At 45.0% G+C, this 18022-nt stretch overlaps 1 protein-coding gene across 1 annotated transcript in view; it reads left to right on the top strand.

The window, feature by feature from the left end:
- PLEKHG4B (pleckstrin homology and RhoGEF domain containing G4B) overlaps window positions 1–18022 on the top strand; it is a gene marked incomplete at both ends in the record, with an annotated part of 56283 nt that overhangs the window by 28041 nt on the left and 10220 nt on the right. Inside the window, 6 exons of the mRNA XM_080804381.1 lie at window positions 649–735; window positions 14095–14211; window positions 14459–14557; window positions 15179–15321; window positions 15775–15913; window positions 17242–17286. Coding sequence (XP_080660507.1) covers window positions 649–735; window positions 14095–14211; window positions 14459–14557; window positions 15179–15321; window positions 15775–15913; window positions 17242–17286 — 630 coding nt within the window. The remainder of the gene's footprint in view (window positions 1–648; window positions 736–14094; window positions 14212–14458; window positions 14558–15178; window positions 15322–15774; window positions 15914–17241; window positions 17287–18022) is intronic.

The raw sequence follows: 18022 nt of genomic DNA, 5'->3' as shown, positions 1-18022 counted from the left end.
GAAGTTAGAACGCGCTTGCCCCGAGACCCCGCAATCCTACCTCGAGGTGTTTACCCAGGAGAAGTGAAAACTTCCCTTCACATGCGGTTTATAGGGGCTTTGTCTGCGGTTGCCACAAACTGGAGACAAGCCAGACGTCCTCTAGCTGGTGAGAGGTGGGGGCCTGTAACGCCTGCGGGCGGGGGACTTCCTCCACGGCTCCGCCGAGTGGCAGATGCTCTGTGCTAAGTGAGAGCAGCCGGTGCTGCGTGAGGCCGTGTGTATGATATCCGAACAAGGCAAACTGATGGACGCAGAAAACAGATCAGTAACTGCCAGAGGCCGGGGGCTTGCCAAAGGAGCTTCGGGAAACTGGGGGCCGCTAAACCGTTGTATGTGTCTTGACCGTGACTGTAAGTTCTGTCAAAATTTAGAGAACTCTCTATTTGAGAGGGTGCATTTTATTATCTATGAATTGTAACCAACAAACTTGATCACTAAAAATTTATAAGGTCAAATCATGTCCATTTAGAGCAAAGGCAGTTACATTTTATACCTTCTAGGTTCTTGGGGAAAATATCCAAGCAGGAGTAGCACCCGTCGAGTTAGACAGTTTTATGAAATCAGTTAAATATTACAAAGCTGACCAGTATTTCTTTCTTATTTCAGAACACATCTCCTCCCATGATTCATAGTATTGTGCTGTTGGTGAATAAAGAGTCGGGATCCAGGCCTGACAAGGGTGGGAGAACTCAGGTAATGGCTTTAGGCCCTCAGGGTTAGATATGACTCTGGGTGACACACGAACTTAAATGTTAGGACATGTAGATGAGATAAAACATACTAAAAACTTCATGTGAATTCAGGCTGCATCCGTATAAGAGCCTGAAAAACCCATCCCCGATCCCTTCAGTGTTTGCAGGGCCCTCAAGAGTGTGATAACAGAAAACTTTTAAAAATCGGATTTTTCTTCTCCACCTCCTTGGTTTTCTCTCCTCTTCTTGCTTCTTTCTCTTTTATCTAAGAACTATTTTGACTTCATTCTTAAAGGTTTTTTGCCGGATACGGAACTCTGGCTTACGGAAGCCCTCGCTCGTTTTCCCGGCCCTTTAGGGGGTCTTCTGTTGCCTTCTGGTCTCCACAGTTTCTGATGAAAAGTTTGTTGTAATTCACATAATTGTTCATTTATAGAAAATGTGTCGTTTCCCTTTGGTTACTTCCCAAGATTTTCTCTTTCTTTTTGCCAAATTGACTAGAACATGACTAGGCGTGGTTTTCTTTATCTTTATCCTCTTAGGTTGGGCTGAACTTGAATGTATAAATTTATGTCTATCACCAAATTCAGGAAATTTTCATTCATTATTTCTTTTTTTTTTTAAGATTTTATTTATTTGACAGAGAGAGAGAGATCACAAGTAGGCAGAGAGGCAGGCAGAGAGGGGGAGGGGAAGCAGGCTCCCCGCTGAGCAGAGAGCCCAATGCGGGGCTCGATCCCAGGACCCTGAGATCATGACCTGAGCCGAAGGCGGAGGCTTAACCCACTGAGCCACCCAGGTGCCCTCATTCATTATTTCTTGAAATGTTTTATTCTGACTCATTCTCTCCCCTTGTTCTTGGATTTTGATTACACACACTGACATTGCCCCATAGGTCTTTTTTTGTTTTTCACTCTTTATTGCACTTTTACTTTTTGGAATTTCAAGAAGTGATAGTCTAGAAGTTTTCTTTCTCTTTCTTTCTTTTCAAAAGCAACTTTACTGAGATATAGTTCAGGTCCCATACAAATCATTTATCAAACTGTGTCAATGATTTTTAGTATATGCATGGAATTATGCAACTCTTTCCACAATCTAATTTTATCTATTTTTAGTTTTTCCCAGTGCTCATCCCAAGTGCCCTAACCATCCCCCGTCTGGCCCACCGTCCACCCACCTTCCTCCCGCAACCCTCAGTGTGTTCTCAGTTGCTAAGAGTCTCTGATGGTTTGGGTCCCTCTCTCTGTTTTTCCCACTTAAATTCCAGAAGTGAGTGAAATCATGTGGTATTTGTTCTTCTCTGATTTATTTTGCATAAACTCTCTTGCTCCGTCCACATCATTGCAAACGGCAACTGGCACGATCTCATTGCAAGGTCTCGTGGTTTTTGGGTGTTGTAGGAAGTGATGAATCACTAAATTCTTTTTCCGATGGCTGCATAGTATTCCATTGCGTGTATGCAGCACGTCTTCTCTCCGTTCCTCTGTCGGTGGACACCTGGGCTCTTTCCACAGTTTGCTGTTGATAACACCGCTACGAGCATCCAAGGTGTACGTATCCCTTTGAATTAGGGTTTTTGTGTCCCGTTGGGTAAATACCCAGTAGTGCAGCTGCTGGGTGGGAGGGTAGTTGTGCTTTTAACCGCCTGAGGAACCTCCGCAGAGCCCTCCAGAGTGGCTGCACTCCCACCTGTGGTCCAAGAGGGCTGCCCTTTCTCCGCATGCCCGCCAGCACGCGTTGTCTCTGGTGGTGTCGGCCGCTCTGTCAGGTGCGACGGGACCGGCGGATCGGAGGTGATGTTGAGCATCTTTGCATGTGTCTCTTAGCCGCTGGGATGTCTTCTTCGAAAAAATGTGTTTGTCACTTCTGCCCACTTTTCAATTGGATTTTTCTTGGGGGGAGGATGTTGAGTTTTAGAAGTTCTTTACGTATTTTGGATACTAACCCTTTGATCAAAGATGGTATTTGCAAATATCTTCTACTCCATAGCTGCCTTTTAGTTTTGTTGGTTGTTTCCTTCCCTGTGCGGAAGGTTTTATTTTGATGAAGACTTGATCATCTATTTTGGGTTTTGCTTCCCTTACCTCAGGAGACAGATCTGGAAACAGGTTGTTACGGCCAATGTCAGAGAAATTATCCCCTGTGCTCTCTTCCAGGACTTTTATGCCTTCAGGCCTCACATTTAGGTCTTTGTTTTTCATGCTATGTTTGTGTGAAAGAAAGTGGACCAGTCCATTCTTCTGCATGTGGCTGTCCAGTTTCCCCAATGCTGTTTGTTGAAGAGACCGTCTTTTTTCCATTAACATTCTTTCCTGCTCTGTGGAAGATTAGTGTGACCTTATGGTTGTGGGTCCATTTCTGGGTTTTCTATTCTGTTCCATTGAGCCCATGTTTCCATTTTTGTGCCAGTACCATACTGTTTTGATTACTACAGCTTTGTAATATAACTTGAAGTCCAGAATTATGACGCTTCCAGCTTTGTTTTTCTTTTTCAAAGTTGCTTTGGCTATTAGGGGTCTTCTGTGGTTCCATACGATTTTTTTTTAATTTTTTTCTAATTTTTATTTTTTTTATTAACATATATTATTAACCCCAGGGGTACAGGTCTGTGAACCGTCAGGCTTACACACTTCACAGCACTCACCATAGAACATACCTTCCCCAATGTCCATAACCCCACCACCCTCTCCCTCCCCACCTCCCCCAAGCAACCCTCAGTTTGTTTTGTGAGATTAAGAGTCTCTTATGGTTTGTCTCCCTCCCAATCCCATCTTGTTTCATTTATTCCTTTCCTACCCCCCAAACCCTCCACGTTGCCTCTCAACTTCCTTATATCATATTCCTCATATTGATAATTGTCTTTCTCTGATGGACTTATTTCGCCCAGCATAATACTCTCTAGTTCCATCCACATCATCGCAAATGGCAAGATTTCATTTTTTTTCTTTTGATGGCTGCATAGTATCCCATTGTATATATATACCACCTCTTCTTTATCCATTCATCTGTTGATGGACATCTAGGTTCTTTCCATACTTTGGCAATTGTGGACATTGCTGCTATAAACATTCAGGTGCACGTGCCCCTTCAGATCACTACGTTTGTATCTTTAGGGTAAATACCCAGTAGTGCAATCGCTGGGTCATAGGGTAGCTCTATTTTCAGTTTTTTGAGGAACCTCCATGCTGTTTTCCAGAGTGGTCGCACCAGCTTGCATTCCCATCAACAGTGTAGGAGGTTCCCCTCTCTCCACATCCTCGCCAGCATCTGTCCTTTCCTGACTGGTTAATTTCAGCCATTTTGACTGGTGTGAGGTGAAATCTCGTTGTGGTTTTGATTTGTATTTCCCTGATGCTGAGTGATGTGGAACATTTTCTCACGTGTCTGTTGGCCATCTGGATGTCTTCTTTGCAGAAATGTTTGTTCATGTCTTCTGCCTGTTTCTTGATTGGATTCTTTGTTCTTTGGGTATTGAGTTTGAGAAGTTCCTTATAGATTTCAGATACTAGCCCTTCATCTGATATGTTGTTTGCAAATATCTTCTCCCATTCTGTCAGTTGTCTTTTGGTTTTGTTGACTGTTTCCTTTGCTGTGCAAAAGCTTTTGATCTTGATGAAGTCCCAATAGTTCATTTTTGCCCTTGCTTCCCTTGCCTTTGAGATGTTTCTAGGAAGAAGTTGCCACGGCTGAGGTCAAAGAGGTTGCTGCCTGTGTTCTCCTCAAGGATTTTGATGGATTCCTTTCTCACATTGGTCTCCAGAGGTCCTTCATCCATTTTGAGTCTGTTTTCATGTGTGGTGTAAGGAAATGGTCCAGTTTCATTTCTCTGCATGTAGCTGTCCAGTTTTCCCAGCACCATTTGTTGAAGAGACTGTCTTTTTTCCATTGGACATTCTTTCCTGCTTTGTCACAGATTAGTTGACCATAGAGTTGAGGGTCTATTTCTGGGCTTTCTATTCTGTTCCATTGATCTACGTGTCTGTTTTTGTGCCAGGACCATACTGTCTTGATGATGACAGCTTTGTAATAGAGCTTGAAGTCCGGAATTGTGATGCCACCAACTTTGGCTTTCTTTGTTAACATTCCTCTGGCTATTCTAGGTCTTTTCTGGTTCCATATAAATTTTAGGATTATTAATTCCATTTCTTTGAAAAACAATGGATGGGATTTTGATAGGGATTGCATTAAACGTGTAGATTGCTTTAAGTAGCATAGACATTTTCACAATATTTTTTCTTCTAATCCATGAACATGGAATGTTTTTCCATTTCTTTGTGTCTTCCTCAATTTCTTTCATGAGTACTTTATAGTTTTCTGAGTATAGCTTCTTTGCCTCTTTGGTTAGGTTTATTCCTAGGTTATCTTATGGTTTGGGGTGCAATTATAAGTAGGATTGACTCCTTAATTTCTCTTTCTTCTGTCTTGTTTTTGGTGGATAGAAGTGCAACTGATTTCTGTGCATTTATTTTATATCCTGACACTTTACTGAATTCCTATACAAGTTCTAGCAGATTTGGAGTGGAGTCTTTTGGTTTTCCACATAAAGTATCGTATCATCTGCAAAGAGGAATAGTTTGACTTCTTCTTTGCTGATTTGGATGCCTTTAATTTCTTTTTGTTGTCTGATTGCTGAGGCTAGGACTTCTAGTACTATGTTGAATAGCAGTGGTGATAGTGGACATCCCTGCCATGTTCCTGACCTTAGGGGAAAAGTTCTCAGTTTTTCTCCATTGAGAATGATATTCATGGTGGGTTTTTCATAGATGGCTTTGATGATATTGAGGTATGTGCCCTCTATCCCTACACTTTGAAGAGTTTTGATCAAGAAAGAATGCTGTACTTTGTCAAATGGTTTTTCAGCATCTCTTGAGAGTATCATATGGTTCTTGTTCTTTCTTTTATTAATGTTTTGTGTCACATTGATTGATTTGCGGATGTTGAACCAAACTTGCAGCCCTGGAATAAATCCCACTTGGTCGTGGTGAATAATCCTTTTAAAGTATTGTTGGATCCTATTGGCTAGTATTTTGGTGAGAATTTTTGCATCTGTGTTCATCAAGGGTATTGGTCTGTAATTCTCTTTTTTGATGGGATCTTTGTCTGGTTTTAGGATCAAGGTAATGCTGGCCTCATCAAATGAGTTTGGAAGTTTTCCTTCCATTTCTATTTTTTGGAACAGTTTCAGGAGAATAGGAATTAATTCTTCTTTAAATGTTTGGTCAAATTCCCCTGGGAAGGCGTCTGCCCCTGGGCTCTTGTTTGTTGGCAGATTTTTGATGACTGTTTCAATCTCCTTACTGGTTTTCTATTTCTTCCTGGTTCAGTTGTGGTAGTTTATATGTCTCTAGGAATGCACCCATTTCTTCCAGATTGTCAAATTTGCTGGTGTATAGTTGCCCATAATATGTTCTTATAATTGTTTGTATTTCTTTGGTGTTGATTGTGATCTCTCCTCTTTCATTCATGATTTTGTTTATTTGGGTCCTTTCTCTTTTCTCTTGGATAAGTCTGGCCAGGGGTTTATCAACCTTATTAATTCTCTCAAAGAACCAGCTCCTAGTTTCATTGATTTGCTCTATTTTTGTTTGTTTGTTTGTTTCTATTTCATTGATTTCTGCTCTGATCTTTATGATTTCTCTTCTCCTGCTGGGTTTAGGCTTTCTTTGTTGTTCTTTCTCCAGCTCCTTTAGGCGTAGGGTTAGGTTGTGTATTTGAGACCTTTCTTGTTTCCTGAGAAAGGCTTGTATTTCTATGTACTTTCCTCTCAGGACCGCCTTGTGGTGTCCCACAGATTTTAAACCATTGTGTTTTCATTATCATTTGTCTCCATGAATTTTTTCAATTCTTCTTCAATTTCCTGGTTGACCCATTCACTCTTTAGAAGGATGCTCATTAGTCTCCATGTATTTGGGTTATTTCCAAATTTCCTCTTGTGATTGAGTTCTAGCTTCAGAGTATTGTGGTCTGAAAATATGCAGGGAATGATCCCAATCTTTTGGTACTGGTTGAGACCTGATTTGTGACCCAGGATATGATCTATTCTGGAGGATGTTCCATGGGCACTAGAGAAGAATGTGTATTCTGTTGCTTTGGGATGAATTGTTCTGAATATATCTGTGATGTCCATCTGGTCCAGTGTGTCATTTAAGGCCTTTATTTCCTTGTTGATCTTTTGCTTGGGTGATCTGTCCATTTCAATGAGGAGGGTGTTAAAGTCCCCTACTATTATTGTATTATTGTCAATGTGTTACTTTGATTGTGTTATTAATTGGTTTATATAGTTGGCTCCTCCCATGTTAGGGGCATAGATATTTAAAATTGTTAGATCTTCTTGTTGGACAGGCCCCTTGAGTATGATATAGTGTCCTTCCTCATCTCTTATTATAGTCTTTGTCTTAAAATCTAATTGATCTGATATAAGGATTGCCACTCCAGGTTTCTTTTGCTGTCCATTAGCATGGTAAATCGTTTTCCACCCCCTCACTCTAAATCTGGAGGTGTCTTTGGGTCTAAAATGAGTTTCTTACAGACAGCATATTGATAGGTTTTGTTTTTTTATCTGATAACCTGTGTCTTTTGATTGAGGCATTTAGCCCATTTACATTCAGGGTAACTATTGAGAGATATGAATTCAGTGCCATTGTATTGCCTGTAAGGTGGTTGTTACTGTATGTTGTCTCTGTTCCTCTTTGGTCTACTACTTTTAGGGTCTCTCTTTGCTTACAGGACCCCTTTCAATATTTCCTGTAGAGCTGGTTTGGTGTTTACAAATTCTTTTAGTTTTTGTTTGTCCTGGAAGCTTTTCATCTCTCCTTCTATTTTCAATGATAGCCTAGCTGGATATAGTATTCTTGGCTGCATGTTTTTCTCGTTTAGTGCTCTGAATATATCATGCCAGTTCTTTCTGGCCTGCCAGGTCTCTGTGGATAAGTGGGCTGCCAATCTAATATTTTTACCATTGTATGTTACAGACTTCTTGTCCCAGGCTGCTTTCAGGGTTTTCTCTTTCTCACTAAGACTTGTAAGTTTTACTATTAGATGATGGGGTGTGGACCTATTCTTATTGATTTTGAGGGGCTCTCTGTGCCTCCTGGATTTTGATGCTTGTTCCCTTTGCCATATTACGGAAATTCTCTATAATAATTCACTCCAATATACTTTCTGCTCCCCTCTCTCTTTCTTCTTCTTCTGGAATCCCAATTATTCTAATGTTGTTTTGTCTTATGGTATCACTTACCTCTCAAAATCTCCCTTCGTGGTCCAATAGTTGTTTGTCTCTCTTTTGCTCAGCTTCTTTATTCTCCATCATTTGGTCTTCTATATCACTAATTCTCTCTTCTGCCTCATTTATCCTAGCAGTAAGAGCCTCCATTTTTTTATTGCACCTCATTAATAGCTTTTTTGATTTCAGCTTGGTTAGATTTTAGTTCTTTTATTTCTCCAGAAAGGGCTTTTATTTCTCCAGACAGCATTTCTCTAATATGTTCCATGCCTTTTTCAAGCCCAGCTAGCACCTTGAGAATCGTCATTCTGAACTCTTGATCTGACATATTACCAATGTCTATATTGATTAGGTCCCTAACCTGTCAGTACTGCCTCTTGTTCTTTTTTTTGTGGTGAGATTTTCCGCCTTGTCATTTTATCCAGATAGGAATATATGAAGGAGGGAATAAAATACTAAATGGGTGGCAAAGACCCCAGAAAAAAATCTATGTTAACAAAATCAGAAGAGACCCCAAATTGTGGGGTGAATAAAGGGGGTAAAAAGAAGTTCAAAAAAAATTAAAGAAAAAAAAAGAAAATATCTATATTAGACTGGTGAATAGAACAGAGCCACCCACTTAATTTTGGGAGTATTTTGGTCTCTTAGAAAAAACTACCTCCCAAAATTTTAAAGAAAGAAAAACCTTTATATGTGTGTGTGTGTGTATATGTATATGTGTGTATGTATGTGTGTGTATGTGCGTATATGTGTGTATATGTTTGTGTGCATGTGTGTATATGTGTGTGTCTATATATGTGTGTGTATACGTGTGTGTGTATGTGTGTATATGTGTGTGTGTATGTGTATATATGTGTGTATATGTGTGTGTGTGTATGTATGTGTGTATATATGTATGTGTGTATGTGTGTGTGTGTGTATACACAAATAAGGGTAAACACAATGAAGGGATGGAATATGGCTGTAAAGATTAAAATTTTTAAAAAATTTTTAAAAAGGAGTTGATAAGTTGGTTGGGAAAAGAAAGTGGGGAGAATTTGCTCAGGCTGGAGACTAGAACAAAGCCCTGTGCTAGATTTAAGGTATATTTTGATCTATTAGAAGTTGTATCCCAAGATTTTTTAGAAGAAAAAACCCCATGTGCATACAAAAAATAAATTAGATGCAATGAAGGATAAAATATGACTATAATAATGGAAGTTCTAAAAGATTATTTTAATGAAAGGTATTGTTAAGATAAGCTAGTTAAAAAATGTTAAAAGAGGAAAGAGTAAAAGTTAAAAAAATTAGAATAAGAAAAAAATAAAATTAAAAAAAATTAACTTTGTAAGACTAAAGAATCATGGGGAGAAAGCCGTGAATTCCGTGCTTTGCTTTCTCCTCCTCTGGAATTCCACTGTTCTCCTTGGTAGGTGAACTTGGTCCTGGCTGGATTTCTTGCTGATCTTCTGGGGGAGGGGCCTGTTGTAGTGATTCTCAAGTGTCTTTGCCCGAGGCGGAACTGCACGGCCCTTACCAGGGGCTGGGGTAAGTCATCCACTCGGGTTCGCCTTCGGGAGCTTTTGTTCCCTGAACGCTCTCCGTAGAGTTCCGGAGGACAGGAATGAAGATGGCGGCCTCCCGAGCTCTGGCCTGGAGGAGCCGAGAGCTTGGGACACCCCTGCTCATTGCGCCCTCGGAAAAAAGCCATCAATCCCTCCTGTCTCCCTGGCTTCCAGCTGTGTGCCGAGCTCACCCGGCCTGTGACCAAGCATCTCTGTCTCTGGCACACAGCCCCGCCTGGAATCTTCAAGCCCAGCAGATCCCTGCCGCTCTTCCAAGGGGGTCTCCCTGGATCTGCCACTTGCGGGCTCCCTGCTCAAAGAGTAGTGGCCCGACTGTGCTTCAGATCACAGTTTAAGGTAACCCGGAGCTGAGAGCTCACTGCTCAGCTCCGTCTAGGTAGCCGACTTCCCTGCTCCGATACCTGTGAGCTCCGCGACACTCAAACACCCCCGATCCTTCTGTGACCCAGTGTCTTGTTACTTTCAATGCAATTGTGAATGGGATTGATTCCTTAATTTCTCCTTCTGCTACTTCATTATTTATGCATAGAAATACAAGATTTCAGTACATTGATTTTGTATCCTGTGACTTTACTGAACTTGTGTATCAGTTCTAGCAGTTTTTTGGTGGAGTCTTTTGGGTTTTCTGTATAGAGTATCATGTCATCTGCAAAGAGTGAGAGTTTGACTCCTTCCTTGCTGATTTGGATGCCTTTTATCACTTTCTGTTGTCTGACTGCTGTGGCTAGGACTTCCAGATGATGGTGAATGACCGTGGTGAGACGGGACATCCCTGTCTTCTTCCTCACTGTAGAGGAAAAGCTCTCTGTTCTTCCCCGTTGAGGATGATGTTAACTGTGGGTTTCTCATATACGGCCTTCATTATATTGAGGTGTGTTCCCTCTAAACCTACTTTGTGAAGGGTTTTATCATGAATGTATGTTGTACTTTGTCAGATGCTTTTTCTGCTTCTATTGATCACATAGTTCTTATCCTTTTTCTTTTTGATGTGCTATCTCACGCTGATTGATTTGCAAATAATGAACCATTCTTTATATTGAATAAATCCCACTTGATCATGGTGAATGATTTTTTTAATGTATTGTTGGGTTCAGTTTGCTAGTATTTTTTTAAGAATTATTGCATCCATGTTCATCAGGGATATTGGCCTGTAGTTCTCTTTTTTAGTGGGGTCTATATCTGGTTTTGGTATCAGGGTAATACTGGCCTCTTGGAATGGATTTGGAAGTTCTCTGCCCTTTTTTAATTTTTGAAATAGTTTGGAAAGAATAGGTATTAACTCCTCTTTAAATGCCTGTAGAATTCACCTGTGTAGCCATCTGGTCCTGGATTTTTCTTTGTTGGGAGATTTTTGTTACTGGTTCAATTTCTTTGCTGGTTATGGGTCTGTTCAAATTTTCTATTTCTTCCTGTTTCAGTTTTGGTAGGTTTGGTAGGTTTTTAAGAATTTATCCATTTCTTCTAGGTTGTTAATTTGTTGACATATAGTTTTTCATAATATTCTCTTATAATTGTTTGTGGTTTTGTGTGGTTTGTTATTTCTCCTCTCTCGTTTGTGCTTTTATTTTGGGGGTTCCTTTTTCTCTCTTTTTTTATGAGTCTGACTAGGGATTTATCAATTTTATTGATTTTTTTCCAAAGAACCAGCTCCTGGTTTCCTTGATCTGTTTCACTGTTTGGTTTGTTTCTGTATCATTTATTTTTGCTCGTGTCTTTATCATTGCCATTCTCCGCTGGCTTTAGGCTTCGTTTATTGTTCCTTTTCTAGCTTCTTCAGGTGTAAACTTAGATCATGTATTTGAGATATTTTTTGCTTCTTGAGGAGGCCTGTATTGCTATATACTTCCCTCTTAGAACCACTTTTGCTGCATCCCGAAGGTTTTGGACCATCATGTTTTCATTTTCATTTGTTTCTATGTATTTTTTAATTTCTTCTTTGATTTCCTAGTTTACCCATTCATTGCTTAGTAGAATGTTCTTTAACCTCCATGTATCTGTGGTCTTTCCAGACTTTTTCTCATGATTGACTTCAAGTTTCATAATGTTGTGGTCAGAAAATACACATAGTGTGATCTCGATCTTTTGGTACTTGTTGAGGACTGATTTGTGACCCATTATGTGGTCTTTTCTGGAGACTATCCCATGTGTACTTAAAAAGTATGTGCATTCTGCTGCTTTAGGATGAAATGTTCTAAATATATCTCTTAAGCCCGTCTGCTCCAGCGTGTCATTCAAGCCATTTGTTGTTCCCTGTTGATTTCTGCTTAGATGAGCTGTCCATTGCTGTCAGTGGGGTGCTAAAGTCCCCCTACTATTATTGGGTCATTATCAATGAGTTCCTTTATGTTTGTTTTAATTATTGTATATGTTTAGCTGCTTCCAAGTTGGGGGTATAAATATTTACAGTGTGGGGTCTTCTGGTCCTCTGAGTGCATTGTCCCCTTTATTAAGACACAGCGCCCTTCTTCATCTCGTGTTACAATCTCTAGTTTAAAATCCAGTTTGTCCAATTTAAGTGTGGCTACTCTGGCTCTTTTTTGACGTCCATTAGTGTGCTAGATGATTCTCCACCCCCTCACTTTCAATCTGGAGATGTCTTTAGGTCTAAAATGAGTCTCTTCTAGACAACATATACATAGGTCTTGTTTTGTTTTTTTTTAATCCATTCTGACACCCTACATCTTTCGGTTGGAGCATTTAGTCCATTTACATTCAGAGTGTATTATTGATTGATTATTGATAGGTATGAATTTAGAACCATTATATTACTTGTAAAGTTGTTGGATCTAGAAATTTTCTCTTTCCTCTCTTGTCTTGGTTGCCTTTGGTCCTTCCCACTCAGAGTCCCCTTTAATATTTCTTGTGGGACTGGTTTAGTGGTCATGAACTCCTTTAGTTTCTGTTTGCCTGGGAAATTTTTTATCTCTCCTCCTATTCTGAAGGACAGCCTTGCTGGATAAAGTGTTCTTGGCTGCATATTTTTCCCATTCAGCCTGTGAAATACATCATGCCACTTGTGTCCTGGCCTGCCAGGTTTCTTTGGCTAGACCTGCTGCTAGCGTGATTTGTCTTCCCTTGTAATGTGGGGACTCCTTTCTCTTGCTGCTCTCGGGATTCTTTCCTTCCTTATGTCTGCATCTTGCATGAATAGAGTATGGTCTGTCCCCCTAGTTGGGTGGTTTGTTCTCTCAGTCCTCAGGTTGATATTCTGGGTTTTCAAAATGATTTGATAATTATCTGGCTGTGCTTGAGGGAAGAGGTAAGCATAAGGTCATCCCATGCCTTCACCATCTTAACCCCTCCCCAAGTGACCTTGCCCCAGAGGTCCTTGAGACGCACTTTCCCGCACTTATTTTCTCCCCCTTCTTCAGATCGGATGGCCTCTAGCACTCCACCTTCAAGGTTCCTGACTCCAGACTCTATTCATTTCCATTAAGCTATGAAGCCCTTCTTAGTGACATTGTTTAGTTCAGATGTTATATTTTTCAGCTATAAACATCCAGTGGGTTGAAACATATTTTCTCTGTCTCTGCTAAGATTTCCTATTCTCTCAGTAAATGCAAGCATTTTTCGTTTACATCATCGAGCATAGTTATGACCACTACCTTAAAGTCCTTGTCTAATAATTCCAACATCCGGGTCTTTTCTGGGTTGACCTCTGTTGACTGTCACGTCCCTTGAGAATGCATCACATGTTCCTGATTCCTCACATGTCTGGTAATTTTGGATTATATTCTGGACATGTGAACATTCTGTCGAATAATGTTGAACTTGCTGACTGTGGATTCTGTCATAGACGTCCATAGCGGACTGTTTTGAAATGCATGTAACTTGGTTGGACTCAAACTGAAAACTGTCCCCTGTGTAGGTCTAGTTCAGTTCTTTTTGCCTTTAGCTACCCAGAGTCTTCCCGCACATACCTGGTTCATGGTCAGCGGGAGTCCTGGGCACAGTTTACACACAACTGGAGCTCCCTTTCTCCCTTGTAGGATTTAATGTCGACATTCCAACCCAGCTGTTTTCTGGTTCTTCAGGCCAGAAAGATGCCTGTTTTCTGTCAGAGCCTCGGTCAATCCAGTGTCCCATGTTGGCATCCCGCCTTCAGGCCGAAGCCATGCAAACGGAGAGCTCGCCCCCTGGCGCTCCCTTCATCCGTGTTGCAGCAGCCCTCCTCAGTGAGTCGGACCTTGTCCGCCACTCCGCAGCATCTCGGGTCGTCTGGGAAGGCCCAGCTCTGCCATCTCAGAGTCGCTCCATTCATTCTTCTCCTTCCCTTCCTCCCCTATCATCTTGCCTTCTCTTACTTTTCAAGGTTTCCTTTTTTTCTTTTTTGGTCTGATTTGGAATCTTCCTGTCATTTCTCTTTGCTACCTTGTCCCTTCACCTCTCCGCACCTTCATTCCTGGACCCAACTACATTCAGCCCATTAATGCCAGCAGCAAGGCAGGGTCTCTGGACCCTAACCCTGCCTCTCAGCCCTGTCAGTGGTGGTCTTCCCCGGACTGAGCCATCACAGTGGTCCTTCTGATGAATGCATCTGTGGCCATAACCAGTGACTGCTTCTCCTTGCCAGTGTGAGGTAGTGGGCTCCCTGAAGGCCTTGCACAAGCTGGTTGACAGCTCGCAGCTGACCGCAGACCTTGATGGCTCCTTTCCCTACAGCCACAGTGCCTGGATCTGCTTCCGTAGGGTAAGGTCACAGCCACAACACCTGCCAGTGTCCTGGGACTTCTCCTCATGCAGATGTTTTCACTCACACCAGAAACAGGTGGCCTTACCCCAGGTGTTGTGCCCACCACAGCTGCACTCACGGGCTGTGGAGGGCCACGCCGTGGCGGGCTTGGAAGTCCCGCTCTGGGCAGGGAGGGTGCTGCCCCCAGTGCTTCTGTGGATGCTAACACTGTGTCTGTCCTCTCCTGCCTCTCCCACCACAATAGAAGCTGGAGCCCTTCACCACAAATTGTGAGGATGCCATTGTTTTCCTGCAGAATTCAGTCTTCTCCCTGAATACCCCCCGGACCCTGAGCACAGCACAGGTAGGTTCTCCTGGATTTTATTTTATTTCACAAGCAGGTGGGTGGGGTCATCAAGGTTTAGCCAAATCTATTATCCAGAGCAGGGATTTTCAAGCCTTTTTAAACGTGTAAATTCCTTTCAATTTGCAAAGGACTTGCAAAAGACCACTTCTTCCCGTCACAAAAAAAAAAAAAAAAAAAAATCCCCCCATACCCAGACGAGAAATACCCACAGCCACCGTGTGTGCTGGTGTGCAGCCGAGGCCTGAGTACATACCACTGGGACACCGAGGCGGACTGGCTGGAGGAAAATCAGCAGCCTAGAGACTTGGGCTGGAGACACCTCAGGGTACAGGGTATGTGGGCAAGGTCCACACAAACCTGTCCAAACGCCAGGCTCTCCTCCTGCTGCCAGGAGGAGGAGAGAGTTTCCCACTTCCCTCCTTTCTCCTCTCCTTAGTCTCGCCTGCCCCTCAGGTGAGCACCTTTGGGACTCACGGCCTCCCTGCTGGGGGCGGGAGGCAAGCGTGTGTTCCACCATCCCGCCCAGCTTTCAGCTTGTTGATAAACAGGAATGCAGGTCACATCTGGGGTTCCCCATGGAGGGCAGGGTTCTAGGCACGCTTCTCCCACCCCATGCAGGAGGTCACAGACCTAATCGGCAAGCACAAAGCAATGATGAAGTGTGTGCTAGAAGATTCCCTTCTGGTGGCGCTCCGACTAGAGGGTGGCGCCGTGCTGGCGCGGCTGAGGACGGAGCAGCTGGGCACCAGCCAAGACTGCCGGTGAGTGCCATGCCGGGGCCGCCCGTCCAGAGTAATGTCCGTTCCTGTCACCTGCAGCATCGCCCGGGGCACCAAACCTCTGTTCTTGCTAACGGGCACACTTTGGACCGGAGCCCACGGACATTTGTATCTTCCAAACAAAAGAGCAGCTTCCTGGGACCGCTCAAGGGGAAGGCAAAACTCCTCACCACGGAATTCAGCGGAGGTCCCGGTGGACAGCTTCTTGTCTATTCTGTCCTGGGGAGCCACGCCCGCCCGCTCACTTTTCGCCGCACCCCTGCACCTGTCTCTCCCAGCACGTCCTGTTCCTGCTCTGGCTGTGGACCTCCTCGCAGCTCCTCCACCTGTGCCGACGGAAGGGAGGCCGAGGGCGCCGCTGTGCTTTCTTCGCCAGGTTGTCGCCAACAGCATACGTCTCTGAACGACTTGGCTTTCTGACCCTTTCTTTCCCAGGGATGCCATCGAGGCCGCCTCCAGGCTGTACAACCAAGTGGACGAAGAGGTGCATCGGCTTGTCCTCGCCTCCAACAGGCGTCTGCAGGAGCTGGAGAGGCTGCACGAGGTGAGGGTGCTCCAGGAGCGACAAGGCCAGGTAAGCGCTCCGGTCAGGGAAGCCGGAAGAGGAAACCATTGTGAGACTCTGCTCCTGAAATAACAGCTGTCACCATGCCCTACATTATCATCCAGACTTTCCTCCGGGAACGTATGCATAGAAGAGCTTTTCAAAGTTTGCACATATTTCTAGTTAAATCCTTATGCTTTTATCAATCACTATTCCCGTATGCGTGAGTGACGCAGGAGCCCCGGCGCAGCCAGCGGTCAGTGTAGAGCAAGGTCGAGTGTGGCTGCAGCCTTCTCTGGAGGCCCGTGTGTCCCTTGGGGCAGTCAGGGTCGGGGACGGCCACAGCCAGGGCATCCCAAGGCTGAGTCCCCAGGACGGCCAGCACGCGCAGGGCCGTGGGGAGGCCTGGGCCTCCGTGCGCTTGTTCGGTTCCAGCCCAGGTCCCTGGCTCTCCCGTCTCCCACCCTCGTACACGTCGCTGCGCCTGCATCGTTCACACTTTCTGATTGTTTGCTCTGGGCGGGCGCCTCGGCCTGGGGTGGCTGGGGTAGGGCCTGCGTCTTTGAGGTTTTCACACATTTGCCAGATGGGCCTGCAGGCAGCCTGCCTGGTTCAGATTCTCGGCAGAAGCCTTGGCAGCATCCCTTCCTCACCGATGAGAAAACAAGTCCCTTGTCCCTGAATTGGGAATTTTTAGGCCACAGTGGACCTTCTTCCTCTCTCTGTGGGTTTCTTGTGTTTCTTCTCTACAAAGCGGCTTTCCCACCCAGCCGCCTCTTCCCCAGCTCGAAGCTTCACTCTTGCACGCACAACTCACGCGGACACTCTGGTGATGCGACAGATACTTGCCCCAGTTTGTCACCGCCCTCTGCTTATGATGGAAACGACCTTTTCTACCTGAAGGTTTCAGATCCTAACACGTTCACGGTTGGGATTTTTCCATTTACGTCTTGAAGCCAACCAGGCTCTTCCAGGAGGTTGGAAGTGAGGCTGCGCGTCTGAGAGGTCTCTGCTCCTTGACCGGTTCCTACTCTTCTGCTCTCAGGCTGCTGGTGTTTGTGAAAACCCAGACGAGACGTTCTCCTCCGTGGCCCCGTCCACAGAGAGCATGTGCTCAGCTCCCCTCTGCCTGAGCGCGGGGTCACCCGGCACAGCTCTGCAGCCGTAGCTCCAGCCCCGTCGCCGCACCGCTGGGAACCTCTCCCTGGGCCCCTCACACCCAGCATCACTGGCATCGCTAGCCCACGAGAACACGCACGGACGTGACGTCTTGACCCCCGACGCGTGCACTGTGAGGGAGGGCCGTCCCCCCGTGTGGTGCAGGCGGGGGCTGCCGCCGGCCCCTCCCGCTCTCCCAGACAGCTCCCAAGTACCCCAGTGCCTCCGCCGGAGAAGACTTCTGGGTACGTTCAGCGTGGTAACGAGTTTCAAAACAGAAAGTTCCGCGAACAGCCTGTCCACTTGCGCACTTGAGCCACGGAGACGCCACCGGCTGAAAGGGGCCTGACGGTGGAGACGGCGGTTAAAACCTCTAGGCGGTGTGGCCGTCGGGGTGTTTGCCAGCCGCGGCGTGCTGGGCTCGGGCAGCAGTGCAGGCTGTGGCAACCGGCCGAGCCGGCCCCTCAGCAGCGTCTGCGGCTTCCTTTGTCCCCACGAGCACAGAACCAGACTCCTTCACACGTTCGAAATAAAGCCTTCCTTTCCGACGTAGATCATATTGTGGTCGGAAAGAGGAGAGACGCTCCTGGCCCCTTGGAGCTGCTGTGTCTTGAGAACGTGCTGCAGCCACGGCGGCGTCCCAGACCTTCCACGACAGGTGACGGCGCGTCCACACGGGAAGACTCACACAGAGAAACAGCAGGCACCAGGCTTGTGCCGGCCCTTTGCTCCTTGGACTGCAGCAGTCTTAGCTGATGGAGGAGAGCAGCTCCCAAGGCCCAGAGGACGCGATCTGGGACTTCAGATGGTGCCTGAGCACCACGGCCGCCAAGCTGAGTGGAGGGAGGGAGCGCCGGCCGGGGGCTCAGCCGTCTGGCTTCGTGAGGCAGTAAGAGACCCCGTGGAATGGCCTCCAGAGACCTTAATGTGCCGTGGACATTTAGGGAGCCCAGTCCCCATGGGCCTGAGGGAGCCGAGCCC

The sequence above is a fragment of the Martes martes genome (assembly GCF_963455335.1).
Source record: "Martes martes genome assembly, chromosome: 5".
Classification (NCBI taxonomy): Eukaryota; Metazoa; Chordata; class Mammalia; order Carnivora; family Mustelidae; genus Martes; species Martes martes.
This window is presented reverse-complemented; position numbering and strand designations above follow the sequence as displayed.